The following is a 24813-nucleotide window of genomic DNA, read 5'->3' on the forward strand; positions in this document are numbered from 1 at the left end:
AATAATCTGCTAAATATGATTAATAATTTAAATGGATGGAGGAAGGAGCCTACATGTGAAAAACAACAGCAAAATAAATTCTTTTCATGGAAATAAATAACTTTGTAAATCTAATTTTATGCACATTTATTCAAATGAAGTCTCTTATGTTTAGTGAGCTTTATTGCTGAGCTCTAAAGCACTAATACCTTTACTGTAGGTTTTTTTAGAAAATTGGATTAAAGTCTCATTGCGACTGCAATCCTTTATTTACTAATCTATAATCCAAGGAGTAAACATCATTGAATTTAGTGAGATTTACTTCGCAATAGGCATGCATAGGATTTTTTTGAAAATTAGTTGTACTTGTGTCATACATAGCTTCTTCATATTGGTTTCAGTGGGATCTTGGTATAACAGGGTGCATCTGCACTGTAGAAATAATGCAGTTTTACATGACTTCATATGCTGTGGCTCCATCCTATGAAATCCTGGGACTTGTAGTTTTACAAAGTCATTAGCCTTGTCTGCCAAAGCACACTGATGCCTCACAAAACTACAAACCCCAGGATTCTGTAAGATAGAGCTATGGCAATTAAAGTGGTGTCAAACAGCATTATTTCTATACTGTAGATGCACCCTTAGCTTTGAACCAACCCTTTGTTATTTCTGATGTTATAAATCATTAAAGCAGTTTATACTAAAATCTGCCCTTTTGCATATACACTGATGCTGAGTATTTTAATTTTTAAGGGAAAATTGCAAAATTAACTGGCTCACTTATTCTTGGGTAAGTATTAACAAGAAAACATCTATTTTTGTTTATACAGTTAAAACTGAAGTGGTATTTTTGTGCCTATGTGTAACTTTTTTTTAACCAATGAGCATTTAAATGTGATATACTGTATATTCATTTTTCAACTGTCACTATGAATGCCTGTAGTACATGGTGAGTCAAATCAAGGTCTGGCAACTTACCCAATAATGGCCACTTTCAAAATTATGAATAAATACATTCTACAAAATATGTAGTTTTTAACAATATATATGATTTTCAATACATATGATGTTGCATTTAATTTATTAATCAAAATTGTTCCCCTCAAGCAAAACAGCTGTGTTTATCCTTTGGAAAATCTTCCTAAGGATACATTAGTAATCCTGAGCATTGAGAAAAACCAAACAAATATACACCACACTGATCACAACCTCCACAACAGTGTAAATTTCATTTTTTGTGGGGGGTTTTGGGCTATGTGGCCATGTTCTGGAAGAGTTTATTCCATGCCAGCATTCTCTGAAGATGTCAGCCACAGATGTTGGTGAAATGTCAGGAATAAACTCTTCCAGAATATGGCTACATATCCTGAAAAACCCACAAAAATCTATGGCTGCCGACTGGGAAAGCCTTCGAGTTCACAACAGTGTAACTGCATGCATACCTGTGGCATGAATTTGTAACTGTACATGTTATGTGAGTCTTGTATTTTGTTGTGTTGTTTTTGTTGTTCTATGACTTCATGTCAGCTCTTAATTAGGGAGACCTTATCATAGGCTATTCTTGGCAAGCTTTATTCAAAGGATGTTTTTCATTGCCTTCTTCTAAGAGCGAGAGTGTGAGTTGCCCAGGGTCCCCCACTGGACTTCTGCAGTTCAGCAGGGATTTGAAGCCATGTCTCCTGGACTCCAACCCAGTACTCAAACCTTTATATTGCACTGGCTCTCCAGTGTGTATTCCATTGATTATGCTTCAATGTGAGGAAGTAGATTATAATCCATGAAAACTCACCGTAATACTCACCTCCTTCTTTCATATTAAAAAAGGGGAAAAAAAGTTGACTTGGCTATCTTTGGCTTTATCCTTTGTTTCTAGTCAGTTAGACTTCCTAGGTTTGAAACTGATTTTTCAAAGTAGATCAGAGCAAATTGTTTTGTGCTTATTTTGTGACTGTGTCTCCTGTGTGTTGGTCACCCCATAATAAAACAATGAGCAGCTGAGCAGCATGTCTTGACTGTTGCATTGTTTCAGCTTGGCAGCTTAACACCATGGATGCTATTTCAGGCCAAGGAATAAATAGGAGGAAGTGGTGATGGTTTGTTTGTCTTCCTGGTCTCTGTGACTCGCACAAATGGATCTTGCACCTATGCAGAGCCTCCAGTGGAAAATTCTTCAGCTAATAGCTTTGTCAAGAACCCCATCTTCTCATTTACAACATGAATGGCCCTGTGTGCCTAAGTCACTTTCTCCTCCTTTCCATCCGTCATAGAGTTAACGTCACAAGAATATGAGTTTATAGTTGTCATATTTGCTGGTATAATTTTCTACAGTTTTAATTGTTCTTACTAGTTAGTAATCGTCCCCCATTATTATTATTTTAAAATCTCTAGTTAGATGACCCTTTCTTTCCCCCACCTCAGGACTGTGGTATGTCGTATGCATTTTGTATATGGTCTCTAAGGCTCTTTTTAACAAATGCATCACTTGTATTAGGAAAATATTGTCATAGAATCATAGCGTGGAAGAGTCCACAAGGGCTATTCACTCCAACCCCCTGCCATGCAGGAGATCACAAACAAAGCATCCCCGACAGATGGCCATCCAGCCTGTTTAAAGACGTCCAAGGAAGGTCATCTTATGGCCATTCTCGCTGTTTGTTTTGATTGGGTGAGGGCAGTTCCATCTAATAATGATAATAATAAAAAAATTTATTTATACTGCCCCGCCTCTCCCTACAAATTGAGGCAGGGTTACAACCCAATAAAAACATTAAATATAGTCAATTAAATACAGCAATTCAATAAAACAGTTCAATAAATACATCATGTCAGCGGTAATGATATCACTTAGAGAAGGCATTTTCATTCCACAGCGGTTTTTACAGAGAATCATCATCGAGGATTGATGGTGAATATCCTAAACAAGTTCAGATGGGTAGGCCTGCCGGAAGAGCTCCGTCTTGAGTGCCTTTTTGAAAGCATCCAAGGTGGTAATGAGACGGATCTCTTCCGGCAGGCCGTTCCACAGTGTTGGGGCTGGGGCAGTGAAACTTCTTTGGGAAGTCATGGCGAGTCTAGTTGTCTGTATTTCCAATAAATTATTCCCGGATATTCTGAGAGTGTGGGGCAGATTGTGTAGGGAGAGACGTTCCCGCAAGTAACTCAGGCCCAAGCCATATAGGGCTTTAAAGGTGATAACCAACACCTTGTACTGTGCCAGGAAGCTAATTGGCAGCCAATGAAGTGATTTTAATACGGGTGTTATATGGTCAAATCTGGAAGCACCAGTGACCAGTCTGGCTGCCATATTTTGAATCAGTTGAAGCTTCTGAACTTGGCACCAGAAATCAAGACGAGAGGTTACCAGTGCATGTACCACAGCTTCGCGGTCTCTTTGGTCCAGGCAAGGACGCAGATGGCATATCAATCGAAGTTGATAACAAGCACTCCTTGTCACATCAACTTGGGATGACAACTGTAGTGATGAGTCCAGGAGTACTCCCAAGCTGCGGGCTTTGTCCTTTAGGGGAAGTGTGACCCCATCCAGGACTGGTTGACAAATTTCCTTTCCCGGTCCTTGAGTTCCTATCGCTAGTACCTCCGTTTTCTCTGGATTCAGCCTGAGTTTGTTTTCCCTCATCCAGCCCATTACCGACTCAAGGCAGGCATTCAGAGGAGAGATGCCATCCTTGTCACTGCAACAGTCGGAGACATAGAGAAGTAGATTTGGGTGTCATCAGCATACTGATAACACCGCACCCCATGTCTCCAGATGATCTCTCCCAGCAGCTTCATATAAATGTTAAATAGCATGGGGGACAGAATGGCGCCCTGTGGGACGCCAGATGTCAGCTCTCTTTTAGAAGAGCAGCTGTCCCCCAGTCTCACCACCTGGAATCTACCTGAGAGGTAAGAACGGAGCCACTGGAGTACAGTGCCCCTGATACCTAACACTCTCAGGCGTTCCAGAAGGATACTATGGTAAATGGTATCGAAGGCCGCTGAGGCATCCAAGAGCACCAACAGGGTCACACTTCCTCTGTCAATGCCCAGACAGAGATCATCGACTAAGGCAACCATGGCCGTCTCTACTCAGTATCCCACCCTGAAGCCAGTTTGAAATGGGTCTAGATAATCGGCTTCATCCAAAACAGCTTGGAGTTGGATGGCAACTGCCCTCTCGATTACTTTCCCAAGAATGGTAAGAGAGAGACCGGTCTGTAGTTATTTCGAATCAGGGGGTCAAGGGAGGGTTTTTTCAATAGCGGCTTAACCACTGCTTGTTTGATTTTTTCTGGGAATTTACCCTCCCTGAAGGATGCATTTATGATAGACTGTAACAATGTTTTTGTTGCATCACCTCCTTGAACGGTCAGCCATGATGGACAAGGATCGAGGGGGCAAGTTGTCTTCCTAACACTTCCAAGAAGCTTGTCCACTTCATTGGTATTTACAAACTCAAATCGATCCAGTTTAACATAGTCTGCGGAGTCGCTGGATACCTCTCTTATTGTTTCTGTTATAATGCCTGCATCCAGATCAGCCCTTATCTGAGAGATTTTATCTGCAAAAAAGTCATTGAAAGCATCGCAGCAGGCTTTTGTTGGTTCTAAGAGAGGGTTCAGGGTGGGAGGTAGTTGAGTCAACTCTTTAACCACCCTGAACAGCTCTGCTGGACGAGACTCTGCAGATGCAATGCGTACAGCTCGGAATGAATTCTTTGCTGTATCCATTGCCACTCCATAGGACTTCAAGTATTTACTGTGGCATGTCTTATCAGATAATAGCTGGTGTTTCCACCAGTGGCGCTCTAGTCATTGCGCAGTCCGCTTCATATTCCGAAGATCTTGGTTGTACCATGGTTTTCTATTAGAAGCGGACTGGAAAGGACGCTCGGAAGCGATAATGTCTATAGCCCTGGTAAGATCGTCATCCCAGGTATCAACCAAGGCTTCGACAGAATTGCCATCATTCCCAACCATATAACCCTCTAGGGCTTCCTGGAACTTAGCCGGTTGCATCAGCTTTTGAGGGCGGACCATTTTAATATGAGGGGAATCTGGGTAGTTGCCTTCAATCGGACTTTGACCAGGAAATGATCCGTCCATGACAGGGCAGTGGTGGAAATCACCTCGGCCCACGGATATTCGTAATCCGTACTAAAGACCACATTGAGTGTATTACCCATGCAGTGTGTTGGACCCGAGACTAATTGGAACAGGCCCATGGCTGTCATGGAGGTCATGAACTCCCGGGCTGCACCTGTCAGATGTAATGAGCGAGCCTCAAAAGGGATGTTGAGGTCCCCCAGGACAAGAAGCCTGGGAGACTCCAACACCAGCTCCGAGACCAGCTGTGTCAGCTCGGCCAGGGAGTCTATTAGGCAACAGGGTGAACGGTAGACCAACAGAATCCCCAGACTGTCCCTAGCCTTCAGGGTCAGGTAAATACACTCCATATGGTCCATTTTCCGGATAGGACAGTCTTAGTTGATTTGTAAATGTTTTGCTTCACAAGATTTGAAGAAGAGACTTTCCCACCTTTGGCCTCTATTGTGGGAGCAATACTCCCAGGGTGAAGTGTGACATCCGAACTTAAACATTCTTTATTTCATGGCATGAAGAATCAGGATGTGTTAGATCAGCACATCCTTGGGCTATTGCAGTGATCTGGAAGTGGCAACAATCCTGAAATTATACACAACCATGTTGTTTTCGAACTATGCTCATGAATGTAACAATAGCTCTGCATTTCCCATTATACCTGAAGGGACAGGGCATAGCTATTTCATTTGTTAGATTATACCTAGGAGCCATAGCATCTTGGCAGCTATCAGAACAGTCATTGGCATCTTTGCTTAAGAACATCATAGTAAAGAAAATCCAGAAGGATTTGGTTCATCTTTCCTGTCACAAGGAAGTGGCCCTGCTTGGTCATTGTTATTGATATTGTCACAGTTCATGGCAAAGCCATTTGAATCTCTGGCATCAGCAGCCTTATATTTGCGATGTTCAAGTATACATTATTTTTAATTGGCTGTTACTTCAGCAAGATGGTTTAGTGAGCTATGAACTCTTCCATCAGATCAATCATACCTGATGTTCCATAAAGAGTAATTTTTTGACCAGACATGTCCTTCTTGCCTAAGATGGTGTCAGATTTTCATATGTGATAGGTCATTGTCTTACCAGTCTTCTGTCAGAACCCATATTCACAGCTGAAACAGTCTCTTCATTACCTTGAGGTGAGAAGAATGTTGGCTTTCTATAGTCAAAGGGCTGAGACTCTCAGGTGGTCACCCCATCTCTTTATATGATATAATCACATTTGTTAAACAATGCCACTTGGACTGTAGAATTCATGAAAATGCCAGTTTTGATCAGTCTTTGCTTTCATCAATCCTCACTTGGCCTGCTTTACCTCCCTCAAGTAAGCTTGTCACTCCTTCATTTGTGTAAAGAACAGAAAACAGGAAGAAGATCAACAGGTCCAATAGCAATAGTTTTTCCAGTGGTCATCTGTGTTCTTACACAACCCTTCCCCCTTGCAGGTCCAGCTTCAAGTTATGACAGACTGTGGAACTGAGGAGAGAGTCACTTGGGAGTATAGGAACATCCACTTTAGGAAGGAGAGGGCAGGTTCTCCACCAAATCTACTCAGTTCATGAACTTCCCCTGTGAGGTTCTGTGCAGACCTATTTATGTGAGAGCACAGATGATCACCTGAAGAACTACAGTTAAAGTTAAGCAACCTGTTCTTCTCTTCTGTGCTCCCTGTGTCTTCATTGCTGCCAGTATTGATTTGACTTCCATATTTTGTAGATTGCACTAAAGATAAGTTGATAGTTCCCCAAGATAAGTAATTAACTGAAGAAGTTAATATGTTGATTAATGCTAAAAAAATCCTGTTCACAGACATTTTCCCTGCTGCATCTGTGCACAATTCAGTTTTCTGCCTCTAGTCGGGTTCTGGTCATGGTTTCATATCCTAGTTTGGATGGCACCCTTACACTGCACTTACCTGGTTCATCTGCCATTGGAAAAACTGTGGTTCAAGAAACCATTATAATTTTACTGAAGCTGAATATTAGAAAGACAGAAGGGGAAGAGGGAGAGTGTGCACAGTTTGTTCCTATGGCATATTGGACAGGCTCTTACGTTGAAATTATAACGAATTGTACACAAAGATGGATCCATTTTTCCACTTCAGAGACATCTATTTTAAATATGTGCATTATACTTGTTTTGATATCTTTTGTTCTTTCTGTCTGTCGTTTTAAGTGGTTGTGTGTTTGCTGCATATGAAATTCTGGCTTTAAGGAAATCCCTTTCTTTTGATACTCAAGTGGTACAGCAAGAAAAATTGAAATCCTACATTTATTTACAAACAGCTTCTTTAGATCCAAATGGATATCAAGGTAAGAGATTATTGTACTACTGCTTTGATCAGAAAGAATTGAGAGGGCATCCTGAGGGGAAAATAGTGATAAAGAAGAACTAATAAAACAACTTATGCATTATGGACCTTACAAAAGAGTATTTTAATACTGAGATTACTGGAGAAATATATTCCATTAGAGCAGAGGTTCTCAACATTTGGACCTCAGATGTTTTGGATTTATTTTCCGAGATGTCCCAGCCAGTTTGGCCAATGCTCAGAAATTCTGGGAGTTCAAGTCCAAACCCTCTGGAGGACCAAAGATTGAGAGCTACTGCATTACAGCCAGGGTTTTGCCTATATCATTTAAAACACTGAAGAAGTCTCTCTTTTCTAACTCTATTCAAAAAATAGAGGCCAGAGGCAAAACTCTTGACGAGTGCTCTACCAATATCACACTCCTCCCATCCATTCCCATAAACTGGGAGAATCAGACAAGCCTTGGCAACCCTCAGGCATAATTGGGAGCTGCTACTGCTTGGTCTGCAGATCAGATACTGGTGCCAATAATGCCCTTTTTCTAGCTGGCAAGTTTTGTGTTAGTCATGTCCAGGGGCAATATAAAAAAGAGAGAGGTTGCAGTATGAAAAAAAGGATAAAGCCAGCATCCTGTTTATAAGACACATGCTCAGTAAGATTGGAGCTCCATGTATTTTGGACTCTGCCTAATGTTCATTGTTTTTGTAGGAATTACTTACCAAGTGAGAAAGGAACTTCACAGAGCAGCAAGGAAAATTCTAGAAACAACTGCTAGAATTTTTCGAAGACCATTTCATGGTATGTTTTACTGAAGCAGATACTTATTTATTTTCTGACTTACAGTAAGTGTCCTGCAAAACTCCTCTTTATTTTGTAGACTTTACAAATAAAGCCAGATTTATTTTAAGATTGTGATTGCTTGGTCTATGATTCATCTAACTACTGTCTGTCTGTCTGTCTGTCTATCTATCGTGTCCACTGAGATGCCCTAAGTATTTCACAGTTAGGAAGTCTTAAACCCCATCTACTTTGTTTTGAACTAACCCATGCACTCCAAAATGACTTCTTTCTTTTTCTGTTTCTTGACTGCTGATCTAGTGTGATCTTCTTGGGTACTTCATACAGTTTCTCCAGCTGGAATGGAGTGCCTTGCATAACACTCTTTCCCCACCTTTCTGTTGGTAATTCTGTCTAGCTTGCCAAGGTTCTAGGGTTGCCTCCTCTTTCACTGCAGAAGCTCTAGCACCATGAGAAAGAGTATTCAGACCCAGATGCCCTTATCACTGTATATACTTACTGGTTATTATATATGTAATAATTTCATGGGAGGGCAGAAAGGTGATAGTCTGGTGTCAAAATAACAGTGTTGCTGCCAGGTGAGTTTCACTAGGAAGAGCATTCTGCAGTCAAGAGATCAGTACTGAAGAGACCCTTTTTAATTGCCATTCATTACATTTCTGATTGAGGTGCACTTGGGCTAGGCAGATCATCTTAGATCCCACATAACTACTTAGAGCAGGGGCCATTCTGTCAAGAATTGTAGTTCAAATCTATATGGAATGCATATTATTACCTGAAATAATAATCTCTTCAGAAAGAAAGAAAGCTTTTAGTTCTGCCCTAACTCAACTTTGTCTGCTTCTGAACAACCATCCCTTAAGACTGCATGCCTACAGCTACTCCAGCATAAAGGCAGAGACTGATTTGGGAATTAGGAAACTGCTGGTTCACCTCTGCTAGGGACTTGCTAAGGCAACCTAAGATGCAGCTGTATCACCATCTCCCATAAAAAGTAGGGGAATAATACTATTGTGCCTCATAGGATTGTTGAAATTGATATTGTGATAATATACTTGAACCATTTTGAAGCACAAAGGCTGTTGCTGGAAGAGCTGAGATTTGGGCAAATTGTTCGCATCTGGTAAGGCTTTGACTGTGCCCCCAGCAACAAACTGCATATTGGCCACCTGAAAACCAGTCTGGCTAAGTATAGAAAGGTTAATCTTCTAATTTGAAAATGTTTTGTTTATTTTGGGCAGGTGAAGAACACTTCAGTACATTTGATGCAGAAGAGCATGAGAGTGCCTTGTGGTTGCTTGTGAAAAGAAGCCAATCAGAAGATAAAAAGGTCCGATTGAAAGCTGTACAGGAATTGGCCTCCAGTCATTACTGGCGTGGTAAAGTATTCTCTTAAGATAGGTATAGTGTTTTAACTCATAGCTGTTAACTCATAAACAATATTATGAAAAGAATTCTCCAAACAGTAGATAGAAGTAAAATCTGTCAAGCAAGTTTTGAATAAATGGGAACACTGCAAGAACACTTAACATTTTAGTGAAGCATATAGAAGAGAATTTCCTGTGTATTCAAGCCTTAGATAAATATATGCCTTGGAAATATATGCCTTGGAATAGAAGATCTATTAATGTTAACATTTTTGTGTATTTTGTTTAACTAGAATTCTTAGTTTTTAGAGAAAGCCAGTTTGGTGTGATTTGTATGTTGGATTATGATCCCCACTCAGCCCTGAAAACCCATTAGGTGACCTTGAACAAGCCACACTCTCTCAGCCTCAGAGGAGGGCAAGGGCAAACCCCCTCTGAATCAATTCTGGAAAAAAAACTGTGATAGGTTCACTTTAGGGTCACCATAAGTCAGAAATGACTCAAAGGTACACAAGAACAAGAAGAATTCTTAATAATATCAGACCCAAATTAGGATCACAGTTGTGGGCCAGTACGGGATAGATTTCTGATACACTGGGGAAAAAAATCACAATTATTTCCACTCAGTAATACGGAAATATATGCAATCCTTTCATTGTTGTAATCCCTTTCAACTTCATACTTCCATTTTAAATTTATAAGCACATTAAAATTGAGAGCCCTTTCTGTCAGTCTGCAGATTCCCCTCACCTTTGTTCTGCTCTGAGAAATTTTTTTACAGATAGTGCCAGGGTGGGGTGGGGTGATGGTGCCACAATTCAATATTTGGGGAATTGGATTGCCTTCCATCTGAGTGCCTGATTTCTGAATTTTTAAATAATCATTTGGCTGCTTTAGTTTAGCACTACTTAGTATTGAGTTCATTCCACCTCACCACTACTGTCATTGCCCTGCAAAATCTGTGACTTATCTATGGCCTGTTACAGACTGCCAAAATAAAGCTGCTTCGGGCCTCTTTGGAGGTATGCTATTTTAAATGAGGCATGGGTCCTAAGAGTCCAGAGGTCGCGCCAAAGCCACATTACATTCCTAAGCACTGGAGTACAGCTTTGGTGCAGCTTCCGGATTCTTTGGATGCATGCATCGTTTAAACAGCATACCTCCAAAGAGACCCGAAGCAGCTTTATTTTGGCAGTCTGTAACAGGCGTATGTCTCCTTTTCCCACCTCTGTGCTTACAATTCCCTGTAAACAGAGAGATGGATTGTCTTTCCTTTCTTCCATCTGTTGTCAATTACTATATGTCCCCTTTGCATTTATTGATTGCAAAAATGTTTTGCTTGTTTATTTGGACTTTATAAAACATTTTATAAAGGGAGGAAATTTAAAGTTAGCGTATTCTTTCTTTATTTCAATACAGATTATCAATACAGAACAGCTGCCCAAGCCATCGACCATAGAACTGCTATCGGTTTAGCACGAAGTAAAGATGTTGACCTACGATTTTTTCTACCACCTGTTCTTTTACCAAAATCAAAAGATGTATGTGCAGTAGTAACTGAACCGCACTTGTTCAGCAGCTTCTTTTCAAGGAAATATTTCAGAATGCTCAAGAGTTAACCTATGTTTGCTAATCTAAGAGTGAATATGTTCATATATGTCAACAAATGTATCTTTGAAACCTAAGAATTTAATTTGTCAGACTTGTTAGCCTTGGTTACCCTGCCCTTGTAGTTGGTAGTCACTACATGACTAGGACTTGAATCACAGAGCAAGAGAAGAGGCCAGTCTAGAATATCACAATGACTAAAAGACATGGGTGAAGGTTATATGATTGGATGTCTCCCAAGGTCAGTAGTCCTGGAATTGGTCATTATAATAATAAATATAAATAAATGATTTATTTATAGCCCGCCCAATCACAAGGAATCCGGGTGGGTTACAGCAATAAAAATACATAGAGAATACAATAAAATTCAAAATTAGTCTCTTCCCACCCCCATCCCAATACTAAAATTGATAATTATGTAGTTGAAGTGAGTCAAGAGTGACCTGATGTTGAAGTGAGTTGAAGTGAGTCAAGAGTGAGATAGTAAGTCCAGAGGCAGAATGGAAAAGAACAAAGAACTGAATTCAGAGGTGAAATAGACTGATGAAAGGGGTGGCTTAAAGCCACCCCTTCCATTGCCGCAGCCTCAATCCACCTTGAAGCTGACTGAAAAAGGAGCAGCAAATGCCCTCCTTTTTTGGGTAGCAAAAATCCAGCTTTTCCGCCAGCTTCATGACACTCTGGCGGCATGTAAATGCTGTGCCTCCGGTGTGGTATGAAGCTCCTCCATGTAAATGGCTGGCGGCTTCTGGGAGGCTTGTGACTGTGCGGCATGTAAATGCTGCGTTCCCCAGCTGCCCAGAAGTCTATGCAAAGGGGCAGTCTGTTTCGTCCCTTAGATAGCTACAGAGAATGTATCCAGGTGGATACAGAAAGATGGGAAGCAATAAATATTTGATACAATTTCAGGGAAGGAATAAGGTATTGGGGATCTGTAGAACTCAAGAAGTGGAGTAAAACAGCTACTTAGTCCCAAGATCTGTAAGCAGTTCTAGAAGCAGTTACAGCCAATAGGTTGCATGACATTTAGGGAATAATCAACGTACACTAAAGGCTATTCCTTCAGATTGGTTGGTTTATATTGCTCTATAATAGCCTTCCATAGAAGATGAAATGGAACACAGATTGTATCGGATTGTATAATACTACTGAAGACAAGTCCCAGTGCTAGACCTCTAGAGAAATATTCATCCATGTAAGTGTGTTGGTATTTCTTCTGAATTCCCATTATTGTTAACTATCCCAAGCACAATGTAAGTATTCAGCCTGCCCACATGAGCTTTAAAATAAGTCTGCAGATATGGGTGTGTTTCCATGTTCTGCAGGATGGTCTAAAGGGGCCTTCTACTCATGTGTGTTCTAAAATGCCTCCATGAAATCAGGAATCCTGGTTTTTTCCAAATACTTCTATTTATATTCCAGCAGATGAGTAGAAGCCTTCTTCAGACCTTTGTCCTCAACACAGGAAGGTCAGGAAGTGAGTGAGTTGGGTTTGTCTGCATGTCCATCACTCTCCACTCTTTTGGACCTCATGGGACCAGGCTGAATTCCTATATAGGGTTTCTTCCTACTTACATTCATCAGGACAAGATAGTACTTATAGAAGCAGGCTGTAGGAAATGTAGGACCTTTCACATCAAAGGCAAAGTAAAACCAGGGTATGAATGACAGCTGTACAGTTCATGCTCTCTGTGTTTCTATGATTCTCTGATTCTGGTTTACTCTACTCAGGTAATGTGTAGTTTATATGTAAAGAGATCCTGTAGCACCGTAGAGAGCTACAGGATCTTTTTACATACTGATTTTCCAGACTAACATAGCTATATTTTTGAATTCTACTAGTGTTGTTTAAAGTACAACATTATCACATAGGTATGTTAACAGAATCAGAGAAAGAAAAAAGTTGTTTTTGTTTTGTTTTATGTTGTAGCCTTCTTGTTTGGAAGATGAACTTCGTCTATTGCTGGCAACTTTACCTCAGGCAGACCTTGACCAGTGTGTACAATATTTTACTTCTTTGGCTTTGAGAGAAAGTAGTCAGACAATTGCTGCACAAAAGGTATATTCCTGAATTTGAACAGTTTTTTTTAACATAAATTGATGGCTATATATAAACATCTGTGTATGCTCTATGCTGAGCTTATGAATAGGGGCATTTTGCGAGGAACTGATGGATGAGATAAAACAAGGTGAGTGTATATCTTTTGAATTAAGGCTCCTTGCTTGGCTGAGCTGTTTGGAGGTTAGCCTGTCTGCTTTGGGCCATATGTTAGAGCACATGGTCTAAGCCAGTGGTCTCCAAACTGTGCCCTTTTAGAGATTTTGGACTTCAGCTCCCAGAAGCCTCAGCCATGTTGTCCAATAGTCTGGGATTCTGGGAGCTAAAGTCCAAAATACCTTAAAGAGCACAGTTTGGGGACCACTAGTCTAAGGTGAGAGGCTACTGTAGCGAGGAAGGAGGAGTCACTGAGCTTCCTGGGGGTGGAGCTACCATCTAATAGCCTTGTATCGCTGTTCGCATAGTCTTGTGAGTAGGAGCTTATGCAGAGGAACAGTAGATGGGAACTTTGCATGAGACTGGAGGAAGAGGAAAATAAGGTGAGTTTGTGTCTTTTGAGTAAAGCACATTGTTTGGTTGAACTGCTGGAGATTGTTACTAAATGTTCAAAAATTACAGTGATAGTAGTAATGGAAGACTTCAGCTAGCCTGATATCCGTTGGAACTCACACTCTGCCAAGAATGTAACCTCTAACAAATTCCTCTCATGACTTCCGGACAGTTATATTTTCCAAAGGATGGAAGAAGTGACAGTGGGATCACTTGTATTTACCCTGATCCACAGAAACGGAAGAAGTGGTAAATGAAGTGGAACTTTGGGTAGAAGTGACCATGTTCTTGGAATTTCTTATGCAAGTGAAAGAGAATGCCAAGTGTACTCTGGACTTTAAGAAAGTGGATTTCATTATGCTTAAGGAATTACTGTGTTCTCACATGGTCATAAATAATAAAAAAGAAGGAAAACTGTGATGCTTGGAAGTTTCTTACAGTTTAGGTATTGGAAGTACATTTGCAAACAACTCCAATAAGAAATAAAAGTTAGTTAAATAGTATGTATTTTAGTAAGTTGCATAGGAAATTATTTTAATAGCAGAGAAGACTCACTGAGTGCTCCACTGGCATTGCTGCCATTGTGATGAAACTGAAAAGAGTGGGTAGTTGCAGCAACTGGTGAAAGCAAGTTGCTGCCCTGCACTCTTTCCTAAAAAAGCCAAGTTACACAAACTTTGTTGTAAACAGCAGTGTTTGTGTTGTTTACTTTACTGATCTGAAGTGAATTGAAATTAATTTCTGATTCATTTTTCTTTCAGGGCGGGTTATGGTGCTTTGGTGGCAATGGGCTTCCTTACTGTGAAAGTCTCAGTACTGTTCCTGCAATGACAGTGGAACTCTTCTGCTTGCAAGCTTTGGTACAGCATTCCAAGGTAATTCATTAGTTAACTGCCATTCTAAACCTCTGCAACATTTTGATTTAGGTGCTGTTATAATGCTTGTCATGGCCATAGCAGCCCTCTCAAATCAGTTCAGCACAAAAACATCCCTACCAAAAAATAGGTTAAAAATAAAATACAAAATTCACTTGTCTTAATTTGAAATCTGATTTGCTCATGCCTTTCTTATGCCAACCAGACTACTAGGAAAGTGGTTCTGCAGTTTATTTTAAGAACTGGTTGATCAGGTGTGTCTGTGTAGACTGACTTTCAAATAATCTGATTCCAAGTCATTTAGGACCTTAAAGATATCAACCAATATTTTGAGTTGGGTTGAAAGATGCATGAGCAACCATTGTAGCTGGTGCATAATCGTTGTACCTGTTCCTTAGATACCACTGTAGACATTGTGCCCGTTTTAACAGAAACGTTGAACGGCAGTGTTTTTCAGATGACGGTAGCCATGAATAAGGTCATAGTTCCCTAAACGTGTTTGCCTCCTTACCAGAGACAGATACTTGATGCCATCTGACAACCTATGTTGTGTTTTCTTCAAAAGATGCTGCTTGTGTATTCTACAAAATACCAGTCTAGTAGCAAGCACCCTTCCCTTTTATGAGTGCTGTACGTATGACACAGAATTCAGTGAAGTAACAGACTAGTGGGAACAAAAGCCATGAGTTTATCTAATAAATGAAACAACGTTTTGTTGACCATAAACACGTACTGAAACCCATGGAAGAAGTAGTCACAACTAGCTTGCTTTCAGTGGATGTAGTTAATTTAAACAGTGGCTTATACACTGATATGACCAGTGTATGGCCTGCTGTTCCTGCTAAGAAGTATTTGTAGATAAATCTGGCTATAAACTTGAAACAAGAAGACATAAAATATAAGACAGAAAGGAAGTTTAGAGAAAATCCCAATTTCATCATCCCTCAGTGTTAACGTGCCTGAAGTCAGTCTTAAGAGAAGTCAAAAAAATTTTCATATCGCATATTTGCTATTTCAGATTTTGACTGTCACAGAATGTATAATATATTTTCCATCTGTTTCCAGCGAGACTGTTGATGATGAACAAATTGCCCCTTTGTGGATTACATAATGTTGCAGTAGAATTTTATAATTGTGGACATTTTATTTAATGTACTTATACCCCATTCTGCAGCCCTAAAGGCTATCAGCATGGCTTACAGACAGTTCCTGCCCTCAGGCTTACAATCTAAAAAGACATGATACAAAAGGAGAAGGGAATGGTGGTGGGGAAGGGGATCAGGTTGAGTGGTTCTTCTCTCCCTCTGAGACCTGGACCATGACAGAATGACTGGAGGGAGGGCTCTTCTTCTTCAGGCTAGCCCTGATGGAGTAGTGCCTGCCTTTTCACTCTCTCCCAGGCCGGACAATACCAGATGGACTGGAGAGAGGGGTCCTCCCCTCTAGGCTAGGCTTGATGGAGATGGGCCTGCTCCTCTATTCCCCCCCAGGCCAGATGATGTCAGATGGCATTTACAGATTACTTTGTTTCCTGTATAATTTTAGGTTCCTAGTCATTGTAATGGAATTGAATCAAACAAAGGGCTTCAGCTGCTGCAGAAGCTATACCATCTTCGTCGAGATTCCCCTAAAATACAAAGGAATATCATTCACATAATTGGAAATATGGCACTGGATGAACGACTTCACTCATCTATATCTCGTGCAGGTAGTGCCAAAGGTTATTGGTCTTTTTAAAGAAAACATAATACTCTGTATTTTTTAACATAGATCATGGTGTTATGCAAATGTATACAGTATTTTAGCTTCTTCATTAACCTGATATACATTAATTAAAAGTTCAAGGGGCCTTGTGTGACAAACTACACTTCTGAAGCCACCTTTTCTTACCTTGGGGTCCTGCCACCCATCCTATGCCTTTACCAGAACCCACTCCTAATATAGTGATTGTAACAAAAGACAGTCATCTCATTTTCAGGTCATAATGGTAGTGTAGTGGTTTGAGTGTTTGAGTCCAACTCTGGAGATCAGGATTCAATTCCCTGCTCAAACATAAAAAAACTACTGGGTGACTTGGGCAAGTCACACTCTCTCAGCCTCAAAGGATGACAGTGGCAAACTCTCTCTGAATAAACGTGCCAAGAAAACCCTATGATAGGTTCTTCTTAGGGTCACCATAACTAAAAATGTACTTGGATGCACACAGCAACAACAGTGGTTTATGGTTAGGATCCAACAAACCCCCTTACAAAAATAGACAGTGACAATGATTAACACTAAAGAGTAAATGGCTATCCTTTAAGCCTAAATAATTCAGTTCACCCTGTTAGAGGTGTGTCCTTCTTAACCTTTCCCTCCTAAACTATTTCTCTTAGTTGGCAAGAAATAACAGCAGGATCACCCCCTGATTAGTACTTGGATGGGAGACCACTGATGACTTCCATGTGCAGTAGGCTATATTTCAGAAGAAGGAACTGGCAAAACCACCTCTCAATATTCCTTGGCTAACAAAAACCTTTAAAATTGATGGGGCCACAATAAGTCAACAGGTGACTTGAAGTCCCATACATGCATACTGTGTAGATGAAAAACTGTTTTTCTACTATTCCTCTTTTCTCTGGCTCCCTTCAGAAAATACTGAAAGCTGTGTTAGGCTGAACCTAGAAGAGAGTGGACACCAGTGCTATGCTGAGCTTTGGCATATTGCTCAGGGAATCAAGTATTTTTGTAATCATGTACTAAGTTGTCTGAGGGTAAAAATGTGTGAAAAATAACAATTGCTGAGATTATGAATAAGTCTTCATAGAATATTATCTTTGTGGATCAGTAATTACAGTTTAATCAAACTGATGAGTTAACTTTTAAAAAAAATATGGTTTCACTGGACTGCAGAAACAAAGTTCTAGAAAGCTATTTTGGAAAAAAGGAATAATTACTATTATGCAGTTTTCCTTGTTATTATTCAATTCACCCATTATTCATTACATTGGTATTTTTTTAAGTCACAAGTAGCCTTAGAAAGTAAGGTAGCATAAAATTGGAAGGAGGTAATTCCACAAAGATATTATTTGAATGTATTTTTGCTTCTGAAGATTTGGAGAGCAGGTTCCAGTGGTGAGAGGACCATGCTTATTCTGGAATCTTGGAGGGTTGCACCGACTCTGCACCTGTGGTTCCTGCCCACAGATCCCTAGGCTGACCCTCTACCCTGAAAAAGAATCAGTTGGAGGGGTATCAATGTGGCCTGTATGATTCCCAGAAGCCACCAGGAGGTGCAGCTGACCATTCCAATTCATGCCTCTCACCCACCCCACCAATACCTATTTCATGTGGAAAATATTTTAGAGATGACTATTTTAGCCCTTCCTCGCAGATTTTCAGGGTGGGTAATACAAGAGAGGTCTGCAATACCTGTAGCTTTGCAAAATAAAACTTGATAGCCATGTGTGACCTGTGCTCACATTTTGCCCAGCTCTGTTTAAAACAAAAGAGAAAGAGTAGGGAGTAAGTTTTCCTTATAACCTTTGATGTAACCTGTTGTTACATTAGTTTGCATAAGGAGCACTATTTGTGCTATCATTATTGTTAATCTTGTAAAATTGTCATTAAAAAAACTGAATTAAAAAAAATAATTTATCCTCTCCTTATTGCCAAAACAAATGTTACAGGTGATTGGGATTTCAAACACTGGGAAGTTGCCTGTTGGATGCTCTCTACTTACCAAGTATTAGTATGTTGGGGAGAAGGCTAAGATAGACTAGAAATTTGCTCTGTTTGATCTAGGTTGGATATCTGTACTTGCTGATATGATGAAGTCCCCACGTGCCATGGAATCTTCTCATGCAGCACGAGCCTTGGCCAATCTAGACCGGGAAACAGTGCAGGAGAAGTATCCAGATGGAATATATCTTTTACACCCACAATATCGATCCAAGTAAGGATCTCTCATGTTCTTTTCCCCCTCCAACTTTGTTAGTCACAGTAAGGCCACCTGGTCTAAATGCATTTTGAAGTATTCATTCATTCATTCATTCATTCATTCATTCATTCATTCATTCAAAGCATTTTTATCTCACTCTTCAGTCAAAGTAGTCTCTTGGAATGCCCCACAAAAGACAAAAGGCACAAGTCAGCATACTGGCATGGAATATTTAGTTCCTCAGGCAATTAAATAGTTTATAGTGCTGTTCTTTGGAGATGGGGAAAATTCTTGTTTGACTGAGATTAAGACCTCACATAGGGCAGATTGAGGATTGGAAATAGGTTTCAGGCTGTAAGAATCTAATGGAAGGAATGAAGAAGCAGCTGAAATGATGCTTGATAGCACTCTTGAGAAAGGAGAAGGAGAAAGGATAGTGAATTTAAAAAGGGGTAATCAAAGAGGGGACTTTGGAAAAATTTACCACACTAAATGTCAGGTGGGGCAGTGTACTATGGAAGGAGATTGGAAAAACTGGCAAAGCATCAAACTATAAGGAGCCCAAAGGAAGTGATTGCTAGGTCTAGAATTAAGCTCCCAACAGGAGAGTTTTGTCAGTTGTGGTTTCTACTGTTACCTCAGCATGAGGAGCTAGCAACCAGAAGGATCCAATTAGGTCTGGAAAATAGTGACAGACAGAACAGAATTTTATTAAATGAATTTGATAGAAGTTATTTGGCTAAAAGCTTTTAGTAATATGTACTTGGTTTTATCTTTGATTCCTCTCTGTCGTGTATCCCTCAGATCCAGACCACAGCCAAGGCTTGTAGATTCCTTTTGTACAATATTGCCAAAATCTGACCATTTCTCTCCACCTCTACTGCCAAGATCCTGGTCCATGCCTTAGCAATCTCACGACTTGATTACTGTAACATCCTTCTGGCAGGGCTTCCTCTTTCTCACCTCCGTCCTTTAATTTCTGTCCAGCATTCAGCTGCACACATTATCACATCCGCCCACCACTGTGACCATATCTCTCCTGTGTTGGCATCCTTTCACTGGCTCCCCCTCCCTTTCCGCATTCAGTACAAGCTCCTGCTGTCGACGTTTAAAGCCCTCCATGGGCTGGCCCCTCCTTACTTATCAGACCTTCTTTCTCCTCACTTTCCCACTTGGGCCCTCCGTTCTGGTAGTCAAGGTCTGCTGTCTCAGCCCAGGATTTCCTCTGCCCCATCCCAGATTTGCCCCTTTTCACTTGCTGCCCCTCACTCCTGGAACCTTCTTCCCCCACAAGAGCCATCATTTCTTTAACCAGCTTCAAAATGGAATTGAAAACCATCCTGTTCAGAGAAGCCTTCCCAGGCATTGCATGATTGTCGCTTACTATTCGATGTTCTTTTGGTGCCTGTTTATCGAACCATTTCCTGTATTGCTATGTACTGTATATGTATTATCCTACTTGAGAGTATGTATTTTCCTTGGAAGAAGATTAACCATCCATTATGATGCCAAGCCCTCCCTCCAGTCCATCTGCCTTGGTCCAGGCCTTGGAGGTAGAGAGGAACTGCTGGACCTCTTACCCTTTCCCTCCACCACTCCCTTCTCCTTCTGTGTCATGTCTTTTTAGATTGTAAGCCCGAGGGCAGGGAACCGTCTAATTAAAAAGATTGTATGTACAGCGCTGTGTAAATTTACAGTGCTTCATAAATAAAGGTTAATAATAATAATAATAATAATAATAATAATAATAATACTCTCTTAAAACTTCTTTCCACTGTCAGTGAGCCCATTAAAGCTGATGTCCTTTTTGTTCATGGCCTTTTGGGAGCAGCCTTTAAAACATGGAGGCAACAGGATGTTGAACAGTCTGCATCTGAAAAGGAGGTGGATATGGAAGATGATTATAGTGAATGCTGGCCAAAGGTATGGAGGCATATCATTAGTGGTCATTGGATTTTGCTTTCTATTTAAGTAAATAGGAGAGAGAGACTCAGTTGGCTTCTTCTTAGCTACCTGCCATAAGAATGGTTAACCAAGTAACTACATGGAGGAGTTGTTACTGTATACGTATAGATGTAACTCTTGACCAGGTTAGATCCAGGAACAAGAATTTGCAGTGCAGAAGGCAGGAAGAATCTTGAAGAATAGGTCTGTGGTAGTTAAAATGGAATCATAGTGCTATAATACTATAGTGTGAAAGGGCCCCTGCTCTGCCGGAGTCCTAGTCCACACTCAAACCACTATTGGAAGTGAGAGTCTTATGTTAACATAGAATAAATAAATTTTAGCAAACAAAAAAACTTTATTCAAATGACACACACTTCTAAGTGTGTTAAAGCTACTCCCAGCTAACACGTATTTTCACTTTGAAAACATTTGATGTTTTCTGTAGTAACAATTTACCGTTTTGATTCACTGTTTATGTTGATATGAATGCCTGAAATGCATACACTTCTGTGAATTTTCTGTCTTGATTTCATGTATTCTAAATTTAGACATGGTTAGCATCTGATTGCCCATCACTTAGAATTATATCTGTGGAATATGACACCCACCTGAGTGACTGGAAAGCGAAATGTCCTGTGGAGAGCTACAGGTAACAAATGAAGTTAGAAACAAAAACACATTAAGAATTTAAAAACATTTTTGGGGGGGACTGACCACAATGTCACCAAAATGTGTAAGCTTTTGAATTCTATAGAACTCTTCATCAAGCTAAATGGTACAAAAATCAGAGGATGAGGAAAGAAAGAAAAAGTCAAAAGTGCATCCAGAAGTCTTTAGGCTTCAGCTAGACTAACTCCCAACATAGATATGGCAAAGAGAGGAACACAACTTGATTAATCAGAGAAGGACATGGTGATTTACTTTTTGATTTGTAATGAATCATGTATATTTTAGAAACTATGGAAAATAAATATTTACAAAATAATACTTTATAAGCATCATGAATTCAATTTTGTGTCAAACCAAAATGAATGACCAAGCCTGTTGTTTCTACTTGCATTTTAAGTGAGGCTTAAGAAAGTTGGTCAGGGCCAGCCTTAGAACAAAGTCATATCTTTGCCATGTTTAATGTGAAACTGTCTATTTCAGCAGTGAAGCTCTTTAAGTCGACACACAGAGGTCTTTTGTAGTCCTGTTCCCTGAAGTCTTCTATAATTGGAAATTCCATGACAAGCCTTAGTCTTTCTGTTTGTAAGATGGAGTGGTAGTTGAGAAGATAATACTTTTCTCTGGTCACTCTTAGTTTTGGACTGGATGGCCCTTGCGGTCTCTTCCAACTCTATGATTCTAGTCTCTGTACCATTTTTTTAAAAAAATGATCTCTAGTTCAGAGCAAATGTGTATTTTATTTTATTTTTTTCACTTGCAGAGGCGACTACAGGATTTGAGTCTCAGGTGTTTGCATGAATAAAAGTTTTAGAACACTTCAAACTACCTGGGACCTGATTTGTGGTTTTCATCTACGTCTCTTACATTCTTGGTCGTAGAAGGTTGATTGCTTGTAGCAGAAGAACCAACAGACTCTTGTTTGTAGAAAGAAATTAAATAAAAACCTGAATCTTGTCCACTGAGATACTTTTGAGTCACAGGTCCTGTTCTACTCCCCCCCCACCTCACTGTAAATTATTTCATTGAAAGAAGGGCTAGAAATAAACACAACTCAATAATTTTTTATGACTAGTGTCCTTAGTTATAAATAAAATCCAACATTGCTGTTAAGCAAATTATCTGTGTCCCAGTTCTTTGTGGGACAGTTGAAACAAATAAAGGAGGCTCCCCAGTCATTATGGATTTACTTGGTCTACTTCTGTGAGATGGTCTAAAATAGCACAGCACTGCAAAACAGGATCGGAATAACTAAAAACTAGCAGTACTGTGAAACAAGTAACTTAGGGCAAACAGTTGCAATAGACTGAAATCTGTGGAATCTTTCATGTTCTTAAGACTAAGGTCTTTAGTACTTCTGGGAAGTTCTAGGACTATTTTTAGCCATGCTGGTTTTTAAAGATTGAATTTATAATGACCCATGAGACAATATTTAGAAGTCCTGTGGAATTGTAGAATCTCACATGCGCTTTTGCTTTGGCTTTTCAGAAGGAACAAATCCCCATTGATCTCCTGAAGCTCTGGCAACTAAAAAGAACTCTGGTTGCAGTCTTGCAAGCATCTAGGTTGCTTGAATCCTACTGATTTAAGTGGGAATTAAATATCTTGACTGCATACAGGGTTGCACCTAAAATCTCTCTCGTATCCATGGTGCTTAAAATGGATATGAAACAGTTGCCTGCTGCAAGTGTATACAACCCAAGTGGAAGGCATTGTATTTATTTTTGTTTATCAAAATACGTCTTAGACATTCTGCCTTTCTACATCATATAATCTGTTAAATAACCTTGTACATATATCTCAGAACTGCAGTGCATGGCAGAGGATTCTGGGATATGTTTTATTTTATAAAGTTCATGTGGTATATTGGCCCAGCCAGCTGCGCCTTAAGGTTATCCTGCTTGAGAGGAAGGCTTGACCTAGAACACATCTAACACTTCTCTCATGACTGCACACTGTTAAAGAAGATAGATTGTGATGTGCAAGTTGTGTTACAGTGAAGCCTGTCTACCGGTTGTTGAGCAACTCCTGATAAACTTCCCAGAAACCCAGAGTTCCCCAGGGCACACTATCTGACTCAATTTGCTGTTTGCCTCTCTCTTTTTACTCTTCAGAGAGTCTCTGGCCTACAGAAGTACTGACCTTCTCAAGAAACTGAGAACTGCTGGCATTGGAGACAGACCACTCGTCTGGCTATCACACAGCATGGGAGGCAAGTCCTAAGAATCCTTTATTATTATTATTATTTTTAAAAGACTTTATTCCATGATTTCAAGCATTTCAGCAATGTGACTTGGGTATAAGAGTGGTTCAGTATGGTTCTGTCTGACGCAGTAAAAAAACCCTAACTGCCCTTATGGTATCATAAGGGTGCACAGTATTATTGTGAGGGCACAGACCTACTTCACAAATGTGAATTGATACAGAGGATGTCTCAAATGTTCACTGTGCCATTGGTGGAATTTAAATTTGACATTCTGATGTGTAATCATGAATAGTTGTGATAGCAGACCCCACCTTTAGGTTTTTGAGGGCCCTTGGGTAGTCTGCCCTGGATACCCAATCACCAGCTAGGTCCCTGTCAGTACTCACTACCACTTGGCCTCCTCAAATTGTGATACTGCTGCAGGTGCCATCCTGTTGCTTCCTCTCATTTACGTCTCCATGAGATAGCAATAGCATATATGGGGGTGGGTTAAGGAAAGGCATTAATCCCACTGCGCCTTGTTGGGATATAGAAATGTCATCACAGCAAAAGGTTAAGATTTATTTTTCAAGGGAAAAAAGGTGGGTATTTTGAAGGTAAGGGAAGAATGAAGTCAATGAGAGACAGAGAGAGACAACTCAATAATTCTGGGACCTAGTATAGTAATGTTTTTTGCTGGTTTGTTTATTTCAACTGTTTATGCTGGTCTTTGACCGTAATAAAGTATAGTAATAGTAGTATTTGGTTGAAGAAGTGATGCTTAGGTATCAAATATCCAAATTCTTTACCATTTTTACATTACAATTTTAAATTCTATGGTTTCAACGGCGAAATTAGTTTTTCATATATAAAACATACAGTATGTTTGGGGGGTGCCTTTTATCAGTGTAGCCTCAGGACTCCAAAAAGCAAAGCCAGGTTTATGGATTTGGGGAACTACAAGGTTTGACCTTGCCTTCTAACAGTATAGTATAGCAGCTTGCTCTTAAAAACTACAAACTGTTTTGGTTCATTGACAGATTTTGCTGCTGTCATTTGATATGTGACTAATCTTTTCCCCAGAATATTTTTTAAGCTGGGATCTCAATCATAGCATTTAATGAGGTTCCAAAGGAATTTTGGGAATACTGAAATCACATGTTTAGAAACAAGCTGTTTAGGAACTGTTGGATTCTGCCCTTTTAAAAATTTAAATAGAGGGAAGGGAAGGAAGGCTGACCCCAGAAACCTTATCTGCCATTCTATATGCAAGGCAATGACAGAAGCCATGACATTTTTTTTGTTTGTTTGTTTCTGTGCAGCCTTTCTCCCAGAAAGGGACCTCAGAAAGTTCACAGATAAAATTGTTTTATAATAATTTTTTAAAAACAATTAAAATAATTTAGCTAAAAGTACTGTAACATACAGTCATATAAAAATACAGACAT

The 24813-nt window shown here is 39.9% G+C and overlaps 1 protein-coding gene across 1 annotated transcript in view; it reads left to right on the forward strand.

Moving 5' to 3' along the window:
* Positions 1-24813, forward strand: part of SERAC1 (serine active site containing 1) — a 37173-nt gene that overhangs the window by 4273 nt on the left and 8087 nt on the right. The window contains exons 3-14 of the mRNA XM_089530123.1: positions 733-769; positions 7257-7393; positions 8101-8190; positions 9432-9569; positions 10977-11098; positions 13096-13224; positions 14535-14648; positions 16194-16356; positions 18432-18582; positions 20349-20490; positions 21063-21163; positions 23295-23392. Coding sequence (XP_089386249.1) covers positions 733-769; positions 7257-7393; positions 8101-8190; positions 9432-9569; positions 10977-11098; positions 13096-13224; positions 14535-14648; positions 16194-16356; positions 18432-18582; positions 20349-20490; positions 21063-21163; positions 23295-23392 — 1422 coding nt within the window. The remainder of the gene's footprint in view (positions 1-732; positions 770-7256; positions 7394-8100; positions 8191-9431; positions 9570-10976; positions 11099-13095; positions 13225-14534; positions 14649-16193; positions 16357-18431; positions 18583-20348; positions 20491-21062; positions 21164-23294; positions 23393-24813) is intronic.

This window comes from Sceloporus occidentalis, unplaced genomic scaffold (assembly GCF_023333645.1).
Source record: "Sceloporus occidentalis isolate IW3139 unplaced genomic scaffold, rSceOcc1.0.p SCAF_6, whole genome shotgun sequence".
NCBI lineage: Eukaryota > Metazoa > Chordata > Lepidosauria > Squamata > Phrynosomatidae > Sceloporus > Sceloporus occidentalis.